The 26951-nt window shown below is 36.5% G+C and overlaps 1 protein-coding gene across 1 annotated transcript in view; it reads left to right on the forward strand.

The window, feature by feature from the left end:
• Nucleotides 1–26951, forward strand: part of SEMA3E (semaphorin 3E) — a 265665-nt gene that overhangs the window by 160574 nt on the left and 78140 nt on the right. The window contains exons 3-4 of the mRNA XM_004263414.3: nt 7069–7128; nt 9601–9720. Coding sequence (XP_004263462.1) covers nt 7069–7128; nt 9601–9720 — 180 coding nt within the window. The remainder of the gene's footprint in view (nt 1–7068; nt 7129–9600; nt 9721–26951) is intronic.

Genomic DNA, 26951 nt, shown 5'->3' on the forward strand with positions numbered 1-26951 from the left:
GAATACGTGTAAAACACAATCAGAATGGTAGTTTGGCATGATTGCTTTAGCAGCAGCATGTTGGGTGAATGGAAGGAAGAGGAGAATAGGGCCATGAGGCCAGTAAGTAGCAGTTAGAACTTAAAACCAGGTTCACTTGTCTTAGAAGCCTAAGGTCTTTCCACCACGTCACAGTGTTGAGAACCAGGCTGCTGCTCTGGTGTGAACTCCGTGTCTCCCAAGGTGGTCTTTAGTGTACTGTTAGTTCTGCCTTTTGTCATGAGGTGTTTCTTTCCTCTTGCTTCTTACTCCCTTTGCATGACTAACGTTTACCTTCGTAATGGTTAAGAGACTAGTGGAACAGTTAGTGGTTGGTGACAGTAGTGGAGGAAAACCACTGACAAGTGTGAGAAGGAACTGTTAACTTAACGGCAAAGTTGAGTTCCCCACGAGGCTCCGGTATTTCAACCACAGGTGAGGGACTAGCTTGTCCGTCTCCTATCGACATAGCCCCTTGCAATCTGTGCACATTTGAGAAGTACTGAGATTCCTGAAAAACAAATCAAAATTATTCTCAGGGAGGTAGCAATAGTAGTTTGAGGTATAAAATCTTCTTTTCTTGTTTCATTTCATGAAGAAATCAAAAGTGGAAATGTTTGTTTATTTAAGCTGTATTTTATAGGACGTCATAAAACATTCCATATTTAGTAATAAATATTCACTTTAACAAATTTTCACCCCTGGCTTTCTCCAAGTTTCTAAATTTCAGCTTTATTTTTCTAAAATTACTCTCACCACCATTATTTTAAGCTAAAGTTACACTACTTAATTTGGATATCTCTAAATATAACTCAGTCACTTCTGTTTGTAAAAATATTTATACTTTTCTCGTTTACTCAACTTTACTGAATCCAAGGTGAAAAATAATGCTTGAATTTTAGAATTTAATTTTTTTAAGTGAGAGAAAGGCATTAAAATCTAATTTACATATAAAATGGCAAATGGTATTTCACATTAATGATGGCAATTTAGTAAATTTCATCCATTAAAAAGGGCACACACAAGGCCGGAAATGTTTGTGTCATAATAATAGTGTTCTAATTCAAAAGCTTTGGATTATAAACATTTCAAGAACAAATCTTGTCTATAGTCCAAAAGATTATAATTCTGGTATACAAACTACTTCAATAATGACAGCCATTGTAATTAAGTATAAAAGCATAAGCAGTAAGGATAACGTGTCAGGTTAAAACTACCATTTATAAACCATTAGGCTTCTTTTAATGTGTTATACTCAATCTATTTTCTTGATTTTAATGACATTTATAGGACCTTTCATTAAAATATACATTGATGGACACTGGTACTATATATAGATATAAAATATATAAAGAAAGACTAAAATATAAACAAACGTTTTTCATTAGAATAATAGAATTAGGAAGAGAATATTAGATGAAGTTATAATAGTGTCTTAATCACTTAAATGTATTCCAAGGAAGAGAGACTTATATTACCTGGATCATTTTATTTAATTTTTTTCAATAAAAAAAGAAATAATGTTTTTTAGACAGTTAAATTATTGCTTCTTTGTTAATTTGTTTTTGCTCTCCAAAATCTCTGAGTGTCCTAACATCTTGTAACAATAGAATTGTTAAATCCTTAATCCTGGTGTAATTAGGAGACTCAGTAGGGAGTCCGGGTAAGAATTACTTTGTAATTTAATTTTTATTTTATTTTTCTCCTTTGAGATATGCAAGAATAGTAAATGGCCTGTTAAAGTGCATTGGAACAATTAAATTATATTGTAGGAGTGTTGTGATGAAATGATGTGTATTTAACCTTCTGCTTTTTGTACCTTTCTCAGTGCAGAGAATTTGGAAGTGTCATTACAACCCTGTTGCTTAACTGCCTTTAAAAATGTTTTATGCAGAACAAATAGCTTAATTTTATGGGTTTTTGTTGATGCTATACTCTGGAGCAGAACCAAAAGGCATCCTTACTGCCAAAACAAATGAGGAAAATCATTTCCCTTACTGTCTTGGCAGAACATTTGTACGTGATGGCTTTAAAATAACTTTTGATTTCCAGTGAGATCATTCTCTGATCTTTTCTCACCTGAGTGGACCTTTGAATGCAGTCCTGAGCCTGTTAAATTTTGTTAAAAAAAAAAAAAAGAAAGAAACCAAAGCAAACTAATGTATAAACAACAACAAAAGCAAAACTTGAGTAAATATATAATGACATTGTTCATTTGGAGAGTTCCCCTGTGTTGCACTTTAGTGGGGAGTGTTCATAATTTAATCTTCTACCTCTCTCCCTTCCATGGACCCAGAGTGATCTGGTTAACACCCTTTTCTCTACCCTCAGAAATCCTGCCAGTCTCTCAAACTTGCTAAATCCTGCAGGATTTCCTCCCTGATTAGACTGGAAAGTTACTTGTCTCATTTATTTGATACTGCTTGCAGCATTTTCATGTCAGTGAATCTATATCTCACACTTTATTGTAGGATCCTTTATTGAATTGACTTTTTGAAGAATGTGATAAAGAAATGTTGACTGATACAAGTCTGCCAATAGACAATGAATGAGCAGGGATTGCATTTAAGGCCTTATGCCAGGTAGGCATTTTAGGGCTGGGGCAATAAGTCACTGCCTTGCCCTCTGTAACTTATAGCCCTAATAAGAGAGCTGAAGTTGAGTACACATATCATTATAGTCATAGATAGAAAACGTAAGAAAAGCAATATAGAGGATCAAAGGAGGGAGACATACTATCTGTTGAAGAAGTTAATCAGGAAACGTCTTCTAAGACGTGCCTGAAATAATGATTTCATTATTCCTAGAGCAACTGCCACTATTAGGTTTGCTGCTAGAAACAACACATGTTCTGGCAATCCTAGAAAAGCCATGTATTGTCTTCGCCACCACATAATATATGATATTTTGTTTGTGTCAAGAACTGTGAAGGATCTGAAATTTTACCTTGCTTTTAAGACAACAAGTTAGCCTGTCATAGTTTCATTGATGCTGGCAGAAGACAACGCCTGGGCTAGAGACAGAGGACTCTGTCACTCACAGGACAGCAGGTAGCATGAGCCTCGTGTTTCCATCTTGTCTTTTCCTCCTCAAGTCCCATAGGGGATGGGCAAAGCAGCCTAAGTAGACGCTGTACACACAGTGAATTTGTGTCATACCCGCTTTACCAACCTCCAGCTCAGAAAACTCCCAGTCTTACAAGGGATTTGCTAGCAAAGCTGTCCAACCTTTGCCCAGAGGGAGACATTATCTTTATTATCCTGGTCAGGAAACAAATCTTCTATTTGCCCTGAAGAGAGATTCTATCTCTGTCTTCCAAGGCTCTTTGAAAAGATAATGTGGAACAAAAGCTGTCAATAAAGTATAGGAATCCTCTAGAGAATTGCCCCCCAGACAATATGTTCAAATAGTCCCGGAAATAATCCTTATGAAGCAATGATTGAGGAGAATGAGGTAATACGTTGAGGTTGTTGTATTGTCTGGATACTATTTCAACATTGAAAAGCTGAACTTTGGTATATTTTTCCAAGGAATTAGTTATCTAATACTTTGAAATTGTAGAACTACGATTTAAAGAAGTCACCGTTTTACATAATGATGAAAAATGAATAAAAAAAGATGCTAATATTCTAAGAAGAAAAGTGCTGCATCTCATAAATTAAAGGTGTTAAGAATATAAAAGCATTATTCTGCTCTACTGGTGAGGTATTCTCCGATTTATTCATGTCGGTAAGCAAATTAGTCATGAAAATCTTTCCAATGATGGATGATCCTAAAATGAATTTGTATTTTGAATTTGTATTTACACACACATATACCTTCTAGCATATCCTTTTGAATAATTTACGCATCCACAGTAAAATTATAATTCCAAAACCAAATTGAATCTCAAATTAGAATAAGTTTTAGAAATCATCTGAGAAAACCTACTGCTCAGTGCCTGAATTTTTTCCAAAATAAAGGATAAGTGAAGTTTATCAATTCTACAACTTCACTTCCAGAATCCTATTGTCAAGTGGTGTTGGTAACCTCCCTCAGGCTGATGTTAAGCCTGCAGTCGAACCTGACATTGTCTTATTTATGTGCTATCTTTCCTGAATCATATATGATCCACTGATAGATCTACTGCTATAATGAAGAACATTGATTCTAGGGTATTCTCTGTGTGCTTTGGACTTTTTAGTTGGTTTTCTTTTATATCCCTACTTTTTTCCTTTTATCTTTTTTCTATGTTGCAACATAACAAAAAGCGCTTGTGTTTTTATTTGAAAGTTTATATACTGCACTGTGAAAGCAAAGGAACACATGAATGCTGACTATTGTTAGTAAGAAACTTCAGGGGGCTCATTACACTAATAATAGCATCAAAGTAATGTCATACACCTATAGTTCAAACCCTAGAGTGCTTACTCCTATGATAATAAATTTAGTCATAAAAGGATCATCATAATCAAATGCCATTGTCACCACTTTTATAAATCCCCAATATTTTTCATGTATCAGGGCCTGGATTTGACTACGTAATGTGTGAGTTAAGTGACAAACCTCTTCCCCATCTAGCATATAAATACCTAACCTGATATTGTATGGGACACAGCTTTTTTAAAAATCTTAAATTTTGACCGTATTTGGGATTCAAACATGTATATCAGATTTCAAAAACTAAAACGCCTACAGGGGCCACTCAGATAAAAGAAAAGTCTGAAGAGAATCAGAGAGTGCCTGTCCCAGTGAAAGAAGACTTCAGACTCAACTCCAGAAGCATGGTGCCACATAGGAAGGCATGCCTGTTGCTTGCCTTTTAGATTTTTCTAGAGACATTGTACACCAGGGCATGTAGATCCAAGGCACAGGCCTTTGGAGGCTATGAACAAAAAACTATAGGGGGTTCTGGTGAAAGTCAGCATCACTCAAAATAGAATTCATCATCGCTGACCAGCAGAGCCCATGAAGATGATACATTAGCATGAGAAGGTGATCCCGTGGAATTCAGAAAGAGACACAAGAAAGGGAGCCGATTGAGCTTTTTCAGTCAGGGGAGGAGGAGTGATTGATCCAGCAGGTGAGGGGATAAGCTATTAACCTGGAGGCTTTTAGATCTTGAGGCACAGGAAACATTTGAGAACTTACCAGTTGCTACAATTACTTAAGGGAATTGTATACCTTGGTTCCCACCCATAGATCTGCACTGTAGAGTTGGACAGAGAAATATGCATTTTTTTTAAAAGGAGCTCCCAAATAATACTTAGGTAAAGTTCTGGTAAGGATTAAATTAAATATTGAATCTGAAGTGCTCAGTACAAAAGTTAGAAAGCTGATAATGCCAAGTGTCAGTGAGGATTGCTGGTAGAGTATAAACATGTCACCATCCTGGAGAGCAACCTGACACTACAGTAAAACATTAAATGTATGCTTCGCTAAGACCCAGTAATTCTGCTCCTGGTTATACATACCAGTGGTATTCTTATACAGATCCCAGAGGGACGTGTACAAAAATGTGCTGCTGCTTTTGGTGGGGGGGGGAGGGAGTGGTTCTTGTCAATAAAGTACTTTATTAAAACAAAACAGACTATTGTGGTAAGAAGCCTTTTCCCAAAGTAGCTTATACACCATCACTTGTGGTGTAGTCACTGCAACTGAAATGAGCTGTTCATGGAGATCATAAACATTAAACTGATTCCTCTAGGTTTTATTGGGAGAAGATGTGCCGATGTTTGCCGTGGTGGAGATTTGGAGACAATTTGGGTGTCCTCATTGGGAGAGTAGAAGAGGGAATATGGGGGATCCATACCCCAAATATTACAAAGCAGTTAGAAACAACAGACTGTGTGTATACATAGGGCTTTGTATAGGGGTCTTCAAAGCCCAGTTCTTAGTATAAAAGATGAGAAAGACTTTACATAAATTAAAATATACCATTTACATAAATTAAAAAATGCACAAAAAGCAATATACACTTTATAAGAACATATGCAAACAACAGAAAAACTGTTAGTCTTCCCAGGAACAATTTACAGTGATTGCCTCCTGGAGGGATGCAGGGAGAACATGGAGGGGGGAAGGGAAGGAAATAAATAGATAATTAAAATAAGAGAGGGACCTTTTGAGACCAATGATAATAATGAGCCCTCAGTTGCATAGTATAACAAACTCAAACCTCTGCACATGAGTTTATAAAGTAGAAGAAAGAAGAACTAAAAGTTCTTGCCACGCTGTCTGCCACATGGTGTGATTAATCTATCATTTAAGCAAAAAGAGGAACAGAAACAGTCTGAGAAAAGAAAAGGATAGAGAAAACCATTTCTTGCATTCCCAAAAAAAAGTACTTAATGATTTCTGCCTGTGGTCCCAGCAAAGTGCTAGGCACTATCTGAGATGAAAAAGAGGTATTTGATATATTCTCTCTTCAATGAAGAAACCAACAAATTTGAAATACAACGAAAATTTCCCGAAATCCAGTGGGAAACTGGTAGAGTTAAATTATGTTTTAAAAATAATCAAAGATGTTTGTGGTGTATTATGAAGTGATACATTATAAACAAAGGATGAATTATAAATTCATTCATTATAAATCCTTTCATTCTTTTGTTCACAAATGTTATTGAGAGTCCACCACACCAGGTTCAGTGCTAAGTGGTAGAAATGCAAAGGGAACTTAAGGAGGTTCCTGGCCTTTGGGGGTCAGACAAGTTCGGGAGAGAGATTGGACAGCAGAGGTCACAGTAGGTTAAGTGCAGAGCAGTGCTGGTTGAAGTATGGGTGACCTCTAAAGGCCTGAGACTTGAGATGAACCTTCAGAAAGATTAAAAAAAATAATAAGTAATAATAAAGTTTAGCATAAAATAAAAGCTAAAAGATAAGTGCCTTAATTTGGCAAATAATGCCATAAAGAAGATAAAGTCTTGCTTGATCTTCTCAAAGAAGGAAGTAGAACCAACAAAAATAGAACAAAATAAAATGTATTGAATTGCAGAAGAAAAATGAAATGGTTTTTCCGTGTGGTTTATTTTTATATGCAGTTGCATAACAGTCCATTATCTTTTATTCCAGATACACTGGCCAAGTACAGCAGTAAAAACAGAAGAATGCATAATGAAAGGAAAAGATGCCGTGAGTATTATTCATTGTAAATTAAACAAATCATCAATTATAGTCATGGTCAGTGACAAAAGACTGAATCTCTAACCTTTTATTTGCTCTTAAAACACATATATGCAATTCATTTCAAGAATAAATATCTATCTCTCTCTATATCTATAGATATATATTGATATATACATATATAGCAATATATATGCACACATACATACATGTATATATACACACGTATACGCATGCACATATGATATATACATGTACATGTATATACATATACATGTACATTTTCTATATATATAATATATATAATTTCTATATATATAATTACTTAAAAATTAATTTCAGTGTAGAGGTAGAGTAGGGCACCAAGGTACCATCTAGATCTTGGTTTTATTTTGTCTTATAATATTTTAGTCAACTCAGATTTATAAATTCCTTCTAGTCAGGCTTATCTCCTATGTACTGGGGACAAAAATAATTTCAGGTAATTTCTTAATTTGAGGAAAAGCTAAGCACCGTCTTTGTGAGATTTCATCTCACCCTGATTAGTAAATTAGAAACAAATGAAGAAACTAAAGGAGAAAAAACAAAAAACTTGAAAGAAGATGGCAAAGGCAGTTAACATGCTTTATATATTCCACATGTTTTGAGGATGGCTCCTACTGAAAGAATCAATATTCCATCTCTCCATAACTTCCCTGCAGCATGTGAAAGGGAAGAGGTGGTCCAGCAGCAGCAGCCCTGCCATAGTTGGTAACACACGAGTACACGGGTGAAAGGACTTTTCACGTGCTAGGAGTAGCTGGCCGACGACACAATTCACAGCTTTGGAGGAAGGCATGCACAGCTCCTTTTGAAAGTTAACTCATCCTTTTTTTCAGTAAGAAAAAATAATACCATGTAGAAATCTAACACACATTATACCAACTCCTGATTCTAACGGCAAAGGGATGAGTCAAGACATTCTTGCTGGCTTAGTCTACAGCGTGATGCTGAGTAATTGAACACATTCACAGGCTGTGTCAATCTAAGCCCACCCGAGCCAAAATGTGGTCTAATCGGCTTACTCAAGCTGTGACAGTTTCAAGAGAGGAGAAGCAGGTGCTTATAGCAATATGAAAATAGGATATTAGATTTTCCCAACTATACGGGTCATATACAGACTAGGATGCTGCATGAAGGGGAAATTAAAGGAATAAGTCTATCGGTGTGCCCCAGATAATCGGTTCAGTAGTGTGTTACTTGTTCTTACCAAGGGAATGCTCTATTCTGAATCACTTACGATGAGATAGGTCTGCTGGCTTTTTCATCCTAATACTGTTGTATGAGAGAATTTAAAAGTCAGAATCTGACCTTATAAAACATAATAGGTACTGATTATTGCATGTACTAATGTCAAAGTGCTATTTAGCAATAAAAGGGTTTAGTATTTCTCTCATAATTTAAATGAACTAGCAGTACCTGCTTTGCCAACAAGGCATTTGCTAAAATTAATTTAGTCAAGTTTTGTCTGAAGTAATTTTAAACTTTTTTTCACTCAGCATACTCAACTAATGACTGATCTATTAAAAGTTTGTTACACATGGAGTGTGTATCAGGTACTGGGTTTGATTAACTACAGAATACAAAGATGTGTAAAATCAAGATTCTGTCCTTCATACGATTACAGTTGAATCCCATTATGGGCAAACTAGAGCTCTGGGGCCGAATGTGACCTGCCATAAATGAAGTTTTGTTGGAACACTTCCATATACATTCATTTTTCTGTTGTCAACGGCTGCTCTTATGCTATAGCTGCAGAAGTAAATAGTTGCTGCAGAGACCAGATGGCCCATCAAACTAATTATATTTAGTCTCTGGTCCTTTATAGAAAAAGTTTGCTGATCTCAGGACTGTAATCTTATAGTAATAGGTATAAAATGTTATTTTTATCAGTTAGCTTTCTATCTGTTTACTTGAAAATTCTCTATGAAAGTACTTTATATGAATTTATGAGTTTGAAGATATGACTTATTTGCCCAAACATCAAAACTCTGTAGTGCCCTAAGGTCTGCATATGTTCCCTTAAGGGTAATGAAGCTTTTTCTAGTTATTTGTTTTCTGACTTTATGCTGATTCATTGTTTATATGAAATTTTAAAAAATAACAGGTTTGGGAAGAATTTAATTATTTAGTGAAACATATTGCCATGTAAATATACCTGGATAAACTTCTGAACAGTGCTTTTTCTAAATTCCTCATGTACTAGAATACATGAAAACGATACACTCACATTATTAAATGTAATTCATACATCGCTGTATTGGTCACCTCCGTCTCTTCTTCCACTGGTCCTTGTCTTCTTTTCATCTGCCCCCTTTGCCTTCTCTAACCAAGCGTGGGTTATACATGAGATTTCTAGGGCTCGGAAAAGCAATAATCAAAAAAGAACTAAACATATTCATTACAGTAATCAATTTCTTTTTTTTTTTTTTCCTGCTTTAGAGTGAGTGTGCAAATTATGTTCGGGTTTTGCATCACTATAATAGGACGCACCTTCTGACCTGCGGTACTGGAGCTTTTGACCCCCTTTGTGCCTTCATCAGAGTTGGATACCATTTAGAGGTATGATGATTTCATTCATTGCTCTCAATGAATTATCAAAAGTAATGCTTAAAAGAACTTTGTTTTAAAAGAAAGGTTGTGGCATTTCTTCCTACAAAAGAGAAAAGCATTTGTGATCTTCTGATTAAGCTTGCTTGAGTCAGATAATCGATCTCCCTGGGGCTTTAAAATTCTTGCCAGCTACAAAATCTGGGAACCAATTAATTCTTTATGTATTCATTCACTGAAGAATTTCATTTACTTAATTTGTCCGCTTAAAAATATTTAATATCAAACTGTGTTCTCTTTTGTCTTCTTATATAAAATTTTATTGGTGTAAGTGCCAAACTAGAATGAATATGTATATATATGAACATACATATACAAGCATATATGAAAATAAATTACTACCTGCAGTATTTTTTTAAAGACATGCAAAGGCTTGTTGATCCTGTAATGACTCCTTTTCTTGGCCAGGTGAGGTGGGAGAGGTAGAGTTGGGCTGGGGGAGATTGCAAACTGACTTAAGATAAACTTTACTTGATGAGAGCTATACATGTCCTCCCCTGAGACCCCACTACTAGATGGTATGGTATCATGAAAGCAAATCCCAACTGAATTCTGCCACATACACCACATTATATTTACTAACAAGCAGGCTTGACATTCAGTCATATAAGCAATTTCAACAAACTGGGTAAACTCTCAGCTTTGGTTTATTTAGGCACATTTTCAAGCACCTTACATCAGTTTCACTGTGAATAAGTATACTAAACAATATACTGATGTCAGGGTCTGTTACCTTCCCTTGTCGTCAGAAGGCAGAATCCTGCACAAGATGGGACACAGATAAAGCAGAGCTCTGGATGATCTATAGTTAAGCAGCTAGACTCTCTCTCTCTCTCTTTTTTTTTTATTCAAATATAGTTGATTTACAATGTTGTGCCAGTCTCTGCTGTGCAGCAAAGTGACTCAGTTATACACATGTGGACCTTCTTTTTTTTAATATTCTTTTCCATTGTGGTTTATCACAGGATACTGAATATAGTTCCCCGTGCTATACAGTAGGACCTTGTTGTTTATCTGTCCTGTATAGAATAGCTTACATCTGCTACTCCCTTGATTCTTGGACCCCATTTATGAAAGGGCAGCAGTGACTATAAAATATTTTCAGCTACCACATATGAAGAGCAACATTCATTTCACTAGTGAAAAATTATTTCTGATATTCCTGATACTAGTTAACACACATGTGCATACATAATTAGCAGTATCTGAAGTGCTCACTCTAGCTGCCTTTGGAGAGTGCCCCTGATTGAGGCACTTCAGCTGTTAAGCATCCTTATAGGCAGGATTGTTGATTAGCATATTTTAAACGTTAACTAACCACCCCTAGTTGTAGATTAAAATTAAGTAGCATACACAAACACATCACAGTATATTTACTAAATTATTTTAAAGAAACAATGCAGGTAATATAATAGGAGAACATTAGAAGGCAAGTAAGTCCAGTGCAAAGTCAGAATATTTACATATATACAAATACACAAAGTATACATATGTATATACATATGCATATGTACATATGTGTATACAAACACACAGGTATACATAAATACAAAGTCAGAATATATACAACTTGTGTTGCAGATTTATTGGTGGCAGATCCTCTCAGTTTTCATTTATCTGAAAACGCCTTCATATCATCTTTATTTTTGAAGGATATTTTCCCTGGATATAGAATTCTGGGTTAACTTTTTTTTTTCTTTAAGCGTCTCAGAAATGCCTTATTGTCGTCTAATCTCTTTCTCATGTAGATTTAGGTTTCATTCATGCTGGTATTAGCCTGTTTGTAACTGCTTTATCTTTCAAGATTTTCTCTTTATCTTTGGTTTTCAGTAGTTTCTCTGTACTGTGCCTATGTGTGTGTGGTGACAGTGTTGGAGAGATTGATATTTATATTTCTTGGGATACTAAGATTTTTGGATACAGAGTATATGTTTTACACCAAATTTTTGGCCATTGTTTTTTCCAAATAATATCTCTGCCTCATTCTCTCTCTCCTCTCCTTCAGGGACTCATAAACAGATAGATAGACAGGCAGACAGACTGACTTTTGAGCAGTGTCCCACAGATCACCATGATTCTGTTCATTCTTATTCAATCTTTTTTTCCTCTGTTTTTCAAGTTGGATAAATACCTTTGATTTATTTTCCCTTTCTTCTGACATCTCCCATATGCTGTTAAGCCCACTCCATTAATGGTCCATGTAAATATTGTTCTTTGCAATTCTAGAATTTTCATTTTGTATATTTTCCATTTCTATCCTGAGTGCTCCCCCATATTTTTATTTATTATGACTCTATTTTCCTTTAAACTTTTGAACATATTTTAATAGCAGTTTTAAAATCCCTGTGTGCCCCATTTATGATAAAAACCCTGCAGAAAGTAGGCATAGAGGGAACTTTCCTCAACATAATAAAGGCCATATGTGACAAACCCACAGCCAACATCATCCTCAATGGTGAAAAACTGAAAGCATTTCCACTAAGATCAGGAACAAGACAAGGTTGCCCACTCTCACCACTCTTATGCAACATAGTTTTGGAAGTTTTAGCCACAGCAGTCAGAGAAGAAAAGGAAATAAAAGGAACCCAAATCGGAAAAGAAAAAGTAAAGTTGTCACTGTTTGCAGATGACATGATACTATACATAGAGAATCCTAAAGATGCTACCAGAAAACTACTAGAGCTAATCAATGAATTTGGTAAAGTAGCAGGATACAAAATTAATGCACAGAAATCTCTGGCATTCCTATACACTAATGATGAAAAATCTGAAAGTGAAATCAAGAAAACACTTCCATTTACCATTGCAACAAAAAGAATAAAATATCTAGGAATAAACCTACCTAAGGAGACAAAAGACCTGTATGCAGAAAATTGTAAGACACTGATGAAAGAAATTAAAGATGATACAAATAGATGGAGAGATATACCATGTTCTTGGATTGGAAGAATCAACATTGTGAAAATGACTCTACTACCCAAAACAATCTACAGATTCAATGCAATCCCTATCAAACTACCACTGGCATTTTTCACAGAAGTAGAACAAAAAATTTCACTATTTGTATGGAAACACAAAAGACCCCGAATAGCCAAAGCAATCTTGAGAACGAAAAATGGAGCTGGAGGAATCAGGCTCCCTGACTTCAGACTATACTACAAAGCTACAGTAATCAAGACAGTATGGTACTGGCACAAAACCAGAAATCTAGATCAATGGAACAGGATAGAAAGCCCAGAGATAAACCCACACACATATGGTCCCCTTATCTTTGATAAAGGAGGCAGGAATGTACAGTGGAGAAAGGACAGCCTCTTCAATAAGTGGTGCTGGGAAAACTGGACAGGTACATGTAAAAGTATGAGATTAGATCACTTCCTAACACCATACACAAAAATAAGCTCAAAATGGATTAAAGACCTAAATGTAAGGCCAGACACCATCAAACTCTTAGAGGAAAACATAGGCAGAACACTCTATGACATAAATCACAGCAAGATCCTTTTTGACCCACCTCCTAGAGAAATGGAAATAAAAACAAAAATAAACAAATGGGACCTAATGAAACTTCAAAGCTTTTGCACAGCAAAGGAAACCATAAATAAGACCAAAATACAACCCTCAGAATGGGAGAAAATATTTGAAAATGAAGCAACTGACAAAGGATTAATCTCCAAAATTTACAAGCAGCTCATGCAGCTCAATAACAAAAAAAAAAACTACCCAATCCGAAAATGGGCAGAAGACCTAAATAGACATTTCTCCAAAGAAGATATACAGATTGCCAACAAACACATGAAAGAATGCTCAACATCACTAATCATTAGAGAAATGCAAATCAAAACTACAATGAGATATCATCTCACACCAGTCAGAATGGCCATCACCAAAAAATCTAGAAACAATAAATGCTGGAGAGGGCTTGGAGAAAGGGAACACTCTTGCACTGCTGGTGGGAATGTGAATTGGTACAGCCACTATGGAGAACAGTATGGAGGTTCCTTAAAAAACTACAAATAGAACTACTATATGACCCAGCAATCCCACTACTGGGCATATACCCTGAGAAAACCATAATTCAAAAAGAGTCATGTACCAAAATGTTCATTGCAGCTGTATTTACAATAGCCAGGACATGGAAGCAACCTAAGTGTCCATCATCAGATGAATGGATAAAGAAGATGTGGCACATATATACAATGGAATATTACTCAGCCATGAAAAGAAACGAAATTGAGCTATTTGTAATGAGGTGGATGGACCTAGAGTCTGTCATACAAAGTAAAGTAAGTCAGAAAGAGAAAGTCAAATGCCGTATGCTAACACACATATATGGAATTTAAGGGAAAAAAATGTCATGAAGAACCTAGGGGTAAGACAGGAGTAAAGACACAGACCTACTAGAGAATGGACTTGAGGACATGGGGAGGGGGAAGGGTAAGCTGTGACAAAGCGAGAGAGCGGCATGGACATATATACACTATCAAACGTAAAATAGATAGCTAGTGGGAAGCAGCCGCATAGCACAGGGAGATCAGCTCGGTGCTTTGTGACCACCTAGAGGGGTGGGATAGGGAGGGTGGGAGGGAGGCAGACGCAAGAGGGAAGAGATATAGGAACATATATATATGTACAACTGATTCACTTTGTTATAAAGCAGAAACTAACACACCATTGCAAAGCAATTATACTCCAATAAAGATGTAAAAAAAAAAGTGAAGTATGAGGTAGCTGTGAATGGAGAATAAATAAATTACAAGAAATTAAATTTCTCTCTAAAAAAAAAAATCCCTGTGTGCTAATTTTAACATCTGGGTTACTTTAGGTTTGCATTGACTGTTTTTTCTCTTGATGATGAATCATATTTTCTTGTTTCTTTGCATGTCTAGTAATTTTTATTTTGTACTGAACACTATAGATTATATACTTTAATTCTTGATTCTGAACTCTGTTACCTTTGAAGAGAGTCTGTTTTTATTCTAGCAGACAGTTTACCTGGCTGGACTCACACTCAAAACTACCTTGCAATGGGCAGCATCCACGCATCTCTTGTAACTTTCCAGCCACTGCTTTTCAGGGTCTGCTTGCACACGCAGTTCAGGTGTCAGCTAAGGACTTGGGAAAGAGTATATACACAGATCTCAGGGCGCCTCCTTCAGTTTCTGGATATGCCTTCTCACTTTTAAGTTGATTTGGTACCTTACGTTTCTGTCCTATGCCTTTCCAAGCTAGAAGGTCTCTAGCTTTCTGCTTGAGTTCTAGCCATTCCTCCCCACATGAATTAGGACATTCCTTGAGTGAAAAACTCTCCAGTCTTTGTCTGCTCTTACTGAATCCACTGCCTTCAAATAATTTTTTTTGTACTTTTTTACTTAGTTAATCATCATTATCTGTGGGAGTTAGTTCAGTACAAGCCTCTTTGTCATTAGTAGACGTGGAACTCCATGTAGTTCACCTTCATATACATAATGTTGAATATTTTTCTCATGTAATTATCTTAATATTAGGTCTGATTAAAAACATATTTTGAAAAAAATTCTGTGTGTGTCATAAAAGGAATATGTGGTCAGATGATAATAAGGGCAATGAGAGATTTATTCCCAAAACTCCACTTGGAGGCTTGATAAAATTTCATATGAGGGAATGAAAAATTACAAATTGTTATAGGCAAGGAAAACGTTTAAAAAACACAGAGATAGGCACATATAGAATAGGTTCACAGACATTAGTTGCTTGGGAAACAGCAGAAGATAAAGCTGGGGCAAATTGGTGGAGGATGTTGATGCTAGACAGTGGCATTCTGTAGGTATTTCTAAAAACAGCATGGAGACTAGGAAGGAGGTTGAGCAGAGTGTTTGATTGACATGTCATTAGTAATATTTAGCATTGATTCAAGCAGAGAGGGATGAAAGGCAGAGAGAAAGGGAACTATTATAAGAGTCTTCGTGAGAGATCATGAGGATATTTGAGTGTTGTCACAATAGCAAAGGAAGGGAAGTGTGGAGCTGATGTGAGAAGCCACTCAGCAGGAGTTTATATAACTTAACATTTTATTGGATGTTGCTGACGAAAAGGAATCAAAAACAATTCCAATTTTATTTCTTGATGACTGGGAAGAAAAACAGTCTAACAGCAAGAGGAAGCTAAGAAGATAAGAGTATGTTTCTGTGAGAACATAAAAAATGCTCAGTGTTTCTCAGTTATAACTGTTTTATTTCCATGTACAGTTATTTGAAATATTGATCCTGCAGCTAGGATAGGGTGTTATCAGAATACGTTGAATTATTGAACTCTAGGGAGTTAATGGTCCCTGAAGGAGTCTCTCCTTTGTGTTTTTCTCTCTATCCCTCATTCTCTATCTTATTTTTTTCTCTTGCTTTCCTTCTCTGCCGTTCACTTTATCAAAGTAACTTGGAAAATGCCATTACTTAGGTGACAGTAGAATGTTTAGGGAATATCAATGTAAACAGACTGAGCAGACATAGTAGTATAAGGCAAATCATGTCAGTGCAAATGAGAATCACACTTGTAAGAGTGAAAGGAAAAAAATTAATAATAGACAACATTATCAGTGCTACAGAGAGGGCAGTTTTGGTAAAGGGATGAGAAATTAGAATGTAGGAGATGAAGAAGTGACTGAATTGTGATAAAGGCAGTAATATTGCCTATTCAATCCAGAAATAGAATTGTTAAGGAAAAGAAATATGGAGAAGGATATAAAAAGTGTAGGAGTGTTGAAAGGTTTTTCTTAGGATAGTAGATGGGGAAACTTTATTTATTGAACAAGAAGATATGATCACTTTCCTTCTTGGAGTTAAGGAGGGCTGGGTGGGAAGCAAGTTTGACAAGGCGGGGGACTGTCTTATAGTCAGTGGAGAGATCTCATTAACAGTTGGATGTAAAGGGCTATTTTTCAAGAGAGAAACCAGAACTAGAAATGCAGATTTGAGAATTAACAGCATGTATATGTGTGAAAGCTGAGCCCTTTAGGTATGATATCATTGCTTAGGAAGAGAATTTGAGTAAAAAAGGGAGAATAGTTGAATATAGAGTCCAGAAACACCAATATTTGAAAGGCTAGTGGAGGAAGAAAAACCCACAAAGGAGACTAACAAGAAGTGACTAGAAAGGTTAGGAGGAAAATAGGAGAGAGGGATAGCACAGAAATGAGGAAGTGATCAACAGTGTTACAAGTCTCAAAGAGTCAATGTCATTGGACTTACAAAGTCTTTGGAGGAATTTATGAGAGGAGTTTCAGTAAAATGTGGTTGCAAATCATGGTTTTCTGGCGTAAAGGATTAAAGCCAACTTTCTCTTGAATCACTTTTGTCTCTTTCTTCATTTCATTATTTTTAATTTTTTCCTGAAGTATAATATAAATACAAGATGTACACAGCGTGTGAATGTATTGCTAGATCACGTCCACAAATTGAATACCCCTGTGTAACAGACACCCAGATTGAATCATTTCTTTTATTTTTTGCTTTTATTTGCACCTTTTTTTCTCTCATAGGTTGTAAACTCTTGGTTTTGTTTTATCTTTTTCTCTTATGCCTCTTCTGGTTTAGTCTTCATTTTCAAAATTATTTTTTCTTTTTATTTCAAAGTCCTTCCTGAATTCTATCACTTCATTTTTTAGTTTTCCTAATTTTGATTTATGTATTTTATTTCTTCTATCTTTTCTTAACTTCTTTTGAAATACTAAGTTGTGTTTGATTCTCATCCACTTTGTGGCATGTTTGTTTGACAAACTTTCATTGTCTGTGGTAATGTTATTCTGTTTATTATTCTTTTATCCTATGGTAACATTGTAGTAGATTCAGGTGGCATCTTCTTCTATTGCTCATTTTTATAAATAATTAGTTCCTGAACTTTTAAAAGGAAAGTGTGGATCAGAGTAGATGTATGTCTAGCTTTACATTTTAGAGCTCACCATTCTGTTTTGTTTTGTCAAGTTTTCAAAACTATGGAGATATGGATATAGATACAGATATATAGATATGGATATAGATATAGATATTCTTCTGGCCATAATCTTTTTCTCTTTTGTCTGGCTGTTCCTTTCCCTTGACCTTCTTTATCCCTCCTCTTGGACAAATTGTATTCCACTTCCAGCAGTTTCTTCTTGGAAAGGAAATGGGCTGGTTAATTTTGAGAATTCATAAGACTCCATTCTTTCCTCAGGACCCTTGAAATCACCCACAGATTGAATCAGCAAGAATTCCTCCCAGGTTCACCTGACATTCTAAAGCGATGCTACACTACTAGTGAGTGCTTATTGGAAATATGAGAGTTATTTTCTTCTCACATTCGACAAAACCTGGTTGCTTCTCTCGGCTTCCTCTGGCAAGATGTTAATACCCTGTGTGTTTTATAGCTTGCAGTAGTTCATCCACACCTGCTGGTACTTAGGGGCTCATGGAGATGTCTTAATAGCCACCTTGCTGCAGGTGTTGTGTTGTCTGTGAGCTTGTCGTTTGGCATTTCTAGTTGATCCATCTGTTTTTCTGAGAGAACTTATGGAAAATAGAATGTATGCCTCTGCTGCTATCCTCTCAGAAATCTCATATTACCGAGTCCAATCTTGTACTGCTTTCTGCATGACAGGCCAGTAAATCTAGAGACGGGTTGTTGGGGCAAAAGGAATAGTGACTTTATTCAGAAAGCCAGCAGACTGAGAAGGTGGTGGACTGGTGTTACAAAAAGCCATCTTACCCGAGTGAGAATTCAGGCTTCTTTTATCCTAAAAGGGGAGAGGATATGGCAGGTTGTTGCAAACTTCTTAGTGCCGGAATCCTTTGTTCTTGCAGCTGTCTGTGTAGGTCAGGTCACTGATGTTCCTATAAACCTACAATAAGACAATTGTTATTCTCTGTTCTGCAACTTTTTACCTCTGTATGAATGAAAAGGAGTTATGCCTTTAAAGGTCAGAGCCTGGAGAATGGGCTATGATATATATGTCAGGCTGTAGGCAACATTCCTTTACAGAAGGTGCAGAGCCAGCATGACTAAGCACAGGCAACGGAGCACAAAGGTTAGAACTAAAGGAATACATCCAGCATGGAGTCAGGTTTGTTCTTCTCTGTTACACTAAGAGTACCATTTATGTATTTATTTTTTAATTTTAAAATGTTTGGCTGCATTGGGTCTTTGTTGCTGCACGTGGGCTTTCTCTAGTTGCAGTGAGTGGGGGCTACTCTTCGTTGTGGCGCGCAGGCTTCTCATTGCAGTGGCTTCACTTGTTGTGGAGCATGGGCTCTAGGCACACGGGCTTCAGTAGTTGTGGCACATGGGCTTAGTTGCTCCGCTGCATGTGGGATCTTCCCAGACCAGGCCACGAACCCGTGTCCCCTGCATTGGCAGGCAGATTTTTAACCCCTGCGCCACCAGGGAGGTCCCAGGAGTACTTTTTAAATAATGAAATGCTAGCAGGGAAGTCCCAAGAGTACTTTTTAAATAATAAAATGCTATACAAATATAAAGTACTATGTAAAATACTACAAGTTTATGTCTACTTCTAATTTTACTCAACTTTCATAGAAAATCTAAATTATGTGTTGAATATAGAGGTTCAGACAAAAAATCCGGGGCTTCTCTGGTGGCGCAGTGGTTGAGAGTCCGCCTGCCGATGCAGGGGACGTGGGTTCGTGCCCCGGTCCGGGAAGATCCCACATGCCGCGGAGCGGCTGGGCCCGTGAGCCGTGGCCACTGAGCCTGCACGTCCGGAGCCTGTGCTCCTCAACGGGAGAGGCCACGACAGTGAGAGACCCGCATACCGCAAAAAAAAAAAAAAAAAAAAAAAATCCCAGAGGTTCAGGTATAAAACATGTTTCTAGAGAATTGGCAAAGGCCTTGAACTGCTGCAAAATAAAAATTGCTTTCATCACTTAACAACCTAAGTTTCTCTAACAGCACAATGACTTTAGCTCAGTGCTATTAGCATGCTACTATTTGTATAAATTTTCTGTGTTGCAAAACAAACTCCCACAAATTTGGCAGCTTAAAACAGCACACATTTATTATCTCACAGTTACTGTGGGGCGGGAGGAGACCAGGCACTGCTTAGCTGGCTCCACTGCTCCACGTCTCTGAAGGCTGAAATCAGTGTGTTGCCTGGGCTGCCGTGCTGCTGGAGCTCAGGGTCGTACTCCAGGTTCTTGTAGTTGTTGACACAATTCAGTTCTTTGCAGTTGTAGGACTCACGTCCCCATTTTCTTGGTGGCTGTCACCCAGGGGCTGCTCTCTGCTCCTAAAGGCCCCCAGCGGTTCTTTGCCACGTGGCCCTATCACAATATGACAACATACTTCTTCGAAACCAACAGGAGACTCTTTCTGTCCAATTTCCTAAGGAGTCATATAGTATAACCTAACTATGAGAATTACTATACCATCACCATATAAAGTACTATAATCTAGAGGGGGGTTTCTACCGTATTTATAGGTCTTGTCCAAACCCAAGAGGTGGAGATTATACTAAACCTCTGTAAGAGGGGGTGGGAATATTGGGTGCCATTAGTATTCTGCCTACCATACTCTCATTTACATATCTTTATATGAAAGGAAGATTGTATTAATAAATACAGGTGTTTTAAGAGGATGGTTCTGGGGGAGGCAAGGCAAAGGCACAGAGCGAAGGGTGAAAAATAAAGGTCATTCTTTTCTAAACTTAGTCCCCGGCTCTCCTCTTAAAAAAAAAAACAAAAAAACCCTAACATTCCTCCTTGTAAGAACTGTAAAGACTGAGGGGTGAATTTGTGGGCCGCCTCCAAATTTTGTCTGCTCAAAAATGGGAAAATTTGATTGGCTTTGAGAGCATAGCATTTGAATGTAGGTTGCTGTGGTATTTCATTAGTGTAGGGTAAATTTTCTCAGTGTATTTTAATTTAAAGACTGTTTATATCACTTGTTAAGTACGCAGACTGTATTAGTCATGCAAATGTGTCTGGCACCAAAGATAATCAATAACACGCTTTTTGATTTTCAGTATATGATTTTGACACGTTTCATCTACTGCAGAAAGTAGCAGCTCAGCTACTTAAGTTGGGATACTGTCAGCTTCAAAATCAAAAGGGTTATACATTAACTCAATCCAGTATAAGTCTCTTTGAAAATACGTTAGGAACTGTACCCAAATAATGTTTTTTACCAAGTTCACGTTTGTACTTCGTAGACTGGAAATTATGTATTTTTCTAGTTGTTTGTATTCCCTAGTTAAATATTCTCTGATGTGCCAGTAAGAGATTACTATCCAGACATAACAGATTCTTGCCTTTTAGAGTCATGTGTTTTGTATATTATCTCTTGGGTCCTTAAGAGCTTAAATCCTTTATTTTCAATAAATATTGAAAATAACTTGGGCTTCCCTGGTGGTGCAGTGGTTGAGAGTCTGCCTGCCGATGCAGGGAACATGGGTTCGTGCCCCGGTCCAGGAAGATCCCACATGCCGCGGAGCGGCTGGGCCTGTGAGCCATGGCCGCTGAGCCTGCGTGTCCGGAGCCTGTGCTCCGCAACGAGAGGCCACAACAGTGAGAGGCCCATGCACCGCAAATAAATAAATAAATAAATAAATATTGAAAATATCTTTTCAGGCAACAATACTTAAGTGTCCAAAATAGATTGGAACATACATGTTATGAGTACATGGATTTTTATCAGATATATTTTCCTCACAGGTTCTTAATATTTGTTTCTTAGCAGATTTTTAAATTTTTATTTTCTGCTTATAGTACAGAGTGAAAATCCCATTGGGAGAGCCAGCAAAACTAATAACAATTCCCAGAGGTTTAAAAAGTTACTCTCTTAGAGTTATATGACTGTTCTTTGTAGTTTGTTTTACACAACTGAGATCAGTATAGCCATGCATTTAATATTCTTTGTGTTTTTCACAAAGAAATATGCATATTTTGATATCACAAATTATTTTGTTTAATATCAACTCTTGTCACACCCAGCTTTTAAACACACAAAATTTCAAGGATTTTCAAATTTGTTCTCTTAAAGCGTTTCTGTTAGGTCCCTATTTATTTCTATTGGTTTACCTGCAGTTATCTTAAAAGTAGATAAAAAATGTTAAAGATAATAAATTTTAAATTATTTTGTAAAAATCTAGGGTGAGCATTAGCCATTTGAATAGAATAAATACATGAAACTTTACATTGAGTATTTAGCAACATTTATTTTTTCAGATAATTTTTATATATTAAATTAGTTATTAGTTAACAGAAATGTCTATATTATAATTTGTATCAAGATATTTGTATAAGCCTTGTTGGTCAAATGTTTTGAAGGGCAACTCTGGTCTGTAATTTCCTGATCTACTTATATGAAAATAATATATGGAAATGTTTTATTGATTTAAAAATTATGGCAATTTATTTTATATTCATTTCAAATAAGTGATTAAAAGGTTATATGTATGACCCTATGAAGTCAGGTTTATGTTTTATTCTGACCTCAGTCTATGAGGTTTTCATTCTGGAGACCATGTGTTGTACAGTTATTTTTGACTGGAGGTGTAATGGAAATTATAAGCAAAGAAAATAGCGATTACCTAGCAATAATACTTTTTTGTTTAATTAAATTAAATTTATTTATTTTTGGCCGCATTGGGTCTCAGTTGCTACGCGCCGGCTTTCTCTAGTTGCGGCTAGCAGGGGCTGCTCTTTGTTGCTGTGCGGAGCTTCTCGTTGTGGTGGCTTCTCTTGTAGCAGAGCATGGGCTCTAGGCTCGAGGGCTTCAGTAGCTGTGACACACAGGCTCAGTAGTTGTGGCTCGCGGGCTCTAGAGCGCAGGCTCAGTAGTTGTGGCGCACGGGCTTATTTGCTCCGTGGCATGTGGGATCTTCCTGGACCAGGGATCGAATGTGTGTCCCCTGCATTGGCAGGCGGATTCTTAACCACTGCACCACCCGGGAAACCCCAATACTTTTTTTCTGAAGTAGGAAGAATGAAAATATTTTATCCATTGGAATAGATATTAAAAGTTAAATGTGAAAAATGAAATTATACTATCATCATAGCTATCAAATAGGCAATAGTTCTGTTAAAAAGAAGACATCCTAAGAGTTACTATCACAAGGAAAAATATTTTTTCTTTATTTTGTATCTTAAAAAAAGACAAAATTTTTTGAGTAGGTAAAGAAGGTTAATTAAATTTCTTATCACATTGTATCAAGATTTATTATTTAGAAACTAGCATTAGAAGACTTAAATAGTAACCGATACTTTAAAAGAAATTATATCTATCTTGTCCATCAGGTATTCAACCATTTTCTTCATTGTTTTTCTGCTTTCTTTACTGCAAATCAAAAGATATTTTTCAGTGCAGGTGATAGAAAACGTAATATTTCAACCTCTGGAACATAAAAAGATGAGCATGACACTTTCTCCAGGAGCTTGCAGTCTATTATTTTTGTGATCTTTAATATCCCTAAGGTTATTTTAAAATGTCTTTGATAGAGGGATTGTTCCTTCAAGGTCTCTCTCTCCTGTCAATCTTAATACTGAAAGCTGGTTACATGATCTTCTGGTGGGAAGGAAAACAGGATTCCTTGGGCTAGTTTTTGTTTGAGAATGATTATATGAAAGCTTTTGGAAAGGCAGACTGCTTGACGCTCTTGTGTGTGCTCTGCATGTGAGGCAGTTAGTAAGAAACCCCACTCTCCAGCACCACGTGCCTGGGACCAAAGGGAAGGTGCAGAGAAAAGCAAGTGATGCTGTATTGCTGAGCCACTTTCCTATTGGGCCCTGGAGATAAGGGATCAGGAGAGGCTTATGCTGGTCCGGAACTCTACCTAATTAAAGAAGTAGCAGGCCAGATCCTCAGGGAGCAGTGAGCTCTGCCATGAGGGCTATTTTTTCCCACTTAATACATAGAAGACATGGAAAAGGTCAATAAAATAAAAAGTGAAATTGCTCCAGTGCCAACTTTTGCCCACCTCTTCTGTGGCGCCCCTACGTTAATAGTTTGATATTTATTCTTCCAAACACGTGTGTGTATACGTGTAAGAGCAAAACACGTACTCTACGTGAAGTTCTGATTTTGTTAATTTTTACTCAAAAATATTTCATAGACATTACTATTTATATATTTGGACATCATAATTCTATCTCATTCATTTAAATGGTGCATAGTATTTCAGAGCAAGAATGAACCATAATGTAATTAAGTGATTTATTTTTAAACCATTAATTCTCAGGCTACAGCAAAACAGAGAATGAATGTGGTACTTAAGTGGTTGGGCACCTAACGGACAAACGAGCTTCTATGGCTGTAGCCCAGGAAGCATTCACTTCTCTTTAATTTGATCAGACGTTATAAACTGGCAGCCATATGTCTGATTCAGCTCACAGATGTGCTTTGTTTATCACAGCATTTCTTGTTTGTTTTCTTTTAAAGAGCCTACATTTGAAAACCGGTTGGTTTCACATAGTAAATTGTGATTTCTGTTGAATTGACATGAAAAGAATCAGTGGGTCCTTAGTAGTTGCTGCCCCATTGCACACATAGGGGCATGTGCTTAACAATATTGCACAGTCCCTGCCACTCACACGATGCACGCTTACACCAGGCCTCTGCTAGCTCGCCATCTCCACCTGGCCCTGATGGGCATTTGCATTTGTTACCCAAGCACTAGAAGGATTGTGGACTTCCTCAAAACACTTTAGTGCTTAGAATCTAATAATCAATAACATGGGATGAATGAATGAGTGAGCAAATTAATGAATAAATGAAAGGATTTTGTTACATTCGTACTTTGATGTGAACCTCTAACGTTCTAACAGCCCTGATTAAGAAATTTCTGGACTTTATTTTGAGATCTGAAAGTTTCCGTTAAATTTGGTGAATCTTTGCTTTTTGATAACTTTATAAATATTTTTTGCTTTTTAAAATAATTTTATTTGGTTCAACTGGTGAAAGTGTTTATAAGATAGACTCTATCTTATAAATTCCATAATAAACAAATCCGCTCTATACACATACTGTTTTATTTTATGGACTCTGCCAACTCTTGAAAAGGTTTGGTGATAACGTGATAAATATTTGTTTTTACTTCTCTGGCCTTTATAATATACATTAAGAAGCATAACATAGAAAGCAGAGCCATTCTTTAAGTATACTTCTTTCTTCACTTATAAAGAAAAGTGCACAGCTGCAAAAAAATGTACCCATGTTCTGTTTCACAAACTGAACGCCTCTGTGTAACCAGCACCCAGATCAAGAAAGAAAACATCACCAGTAGCCCCCCAGAATCTCTGCTGTGATCCTTTCCAGTCAGCATCCACTACCTCCCCCACTGCCCAAGCCAAAGTAACCACTGTTCTGACTTCTACACCATAGATCAGTTTTGCCTCTTTTAGAATTTTATGTAAGTGGAACCAGACAGCACATCATTTTTTGTGTGACTAGCTTCTTTTGCTTAACAATATGGTAACATTAATCTGTGTTGTATATAGTCACGGTTCATGTGTTCCCATTGCTGTGTAGTGTTTCTTTGTACGGATACACCTCCATTTATTGACCCCGTTCTCCTCTGGGTGAACCTTTGGTTTGTTTACAGGTGCAGTGCTGTTATCATGCTGCCATGAACATTCTTGTGCCTGTCTTTTGGTAAACATGCCTGTGTCTTTGCTCAGTATGTTCTGGGAGTGGAATTACTGGGTCATAGAGGATGTGTATGTCCAGCTTTAGTAAATCCTGCCAAACAGTTTTCCAGTCATTGTACCGATTCTGTGCCCTCTGGCCATATATGCATGTGCCAGTTACTCCACACTCCACAGACAATACTTAGTGTTGTCTGTTGTTTTCTAACCGTTTTGTTGAATGTGTAGTGGAATCACATTATGGTTTTAATTTTCGTTTTCTTGATGACTTAGAAAGTTGAGCACTTTCACATATTTATTGAGGCTTAGGATTTTTGAGTGACTCTTTAGTTGAAGCCTTCAGTTTGCCGTTTAAGAGCTGCTTGACATTTGCCAAATAGGTTTGCTGGGTGACTTGATGACAGAGCAAATGTAAAATGTCCAGTTCAGTGTTAGACATAGAGAAAAGAGTTAAAAATAGTTCTTATTATGACCCTTTTCCTTTTGAAACTGATAGAAAATTTAAAACAAGGGTCAAAAATGCAATTGGGGGAAAATGGTGGAAGAGAACAGTTGGATTAAATATTAGAAGTGGTAGTAGGAAAAGAGGAACAGGTGAAGAGAATAAAACCAATATTTCCTGATTATGATATTGACATTCTTGGTAATCAAGGTAAATCCAGGAAAAAAGATGTGTTACATAGTTCTCATCAGGAAGGAAGAGTTTAGAGATTAATAATAAAAGCTTTGTATTTTGGAGTACTGCAGTTTTCATTTATATATATATGTGTATATATGTGTGTATATAGATTATATATATGTATATATATATAATTGAACATAAAATTTTCTAAATATAACAGTATAGTAAAAATCATATATAGCCCAATAGTGAAGTGGTACCTCAATAAAAATTAGCTATTTTTATTAACTTTTCTATCTTTGAGCTTTGAAATATAATTATGGCATAATTCTCTATATAAGAGTGGATCGTGTCCATAATGTAAGTCCATTACTTAGAAAAAGCACAGACTTTCTACATATGGACTTTTGTACCTCATGCCAAAATCTTAATGTTACCGTGGTGTATCACTTTCCACATTTATAATTCTATGGCAACCAGATGATTTATTTTCTTTATCCGATGGCTATCGAGTAATGGTGGATGTTTTGTAATAGCTGCATTAGCCTGCTTTAGGTTGCAAATGATGTCAAATGGATTCACTTTTGAAATGCTCTCATGAAAGTGTCTGAAGAAATTTTGAAAAAATATGCCTGAAGATGTTCAGTTCTCTAACTCTAAAGATACATTTGGTATTCATCGCAACAATGACTCTAAGGACAAAGCATGCTAGCTTGGGACTTTCTTGTTTTCAAGAATATTTTCACTAAGACATTTGAACAACATTAGGTGATTAAGTAATATGTTGCCTCCTTACAGCTAACTTGGATTTTGTTAGTGGAGTCAAGTTAAATTAGTTATAAATTCAATCACACACTATACTGCTAATTCATGGACATGAAACAGAGCACATGTACATAGAGTTAAATTTGGTAGCCTAATTAAAATATTGACAATTAAAATGACTTGCTTATTCCAGT

This window comes from Orcinus orca, chromosome 9 (assembly GCF_937001465.1).
Source record: "Orcinus orca chromosome 9, mOrcOrc1.1, whole genome shotgun sequence".
NCBI lineage: Eukaryota > Metazoa > Chordata > Mammalia > Artiodactyla > Delphinidae > Orcinus > Orcinus orca.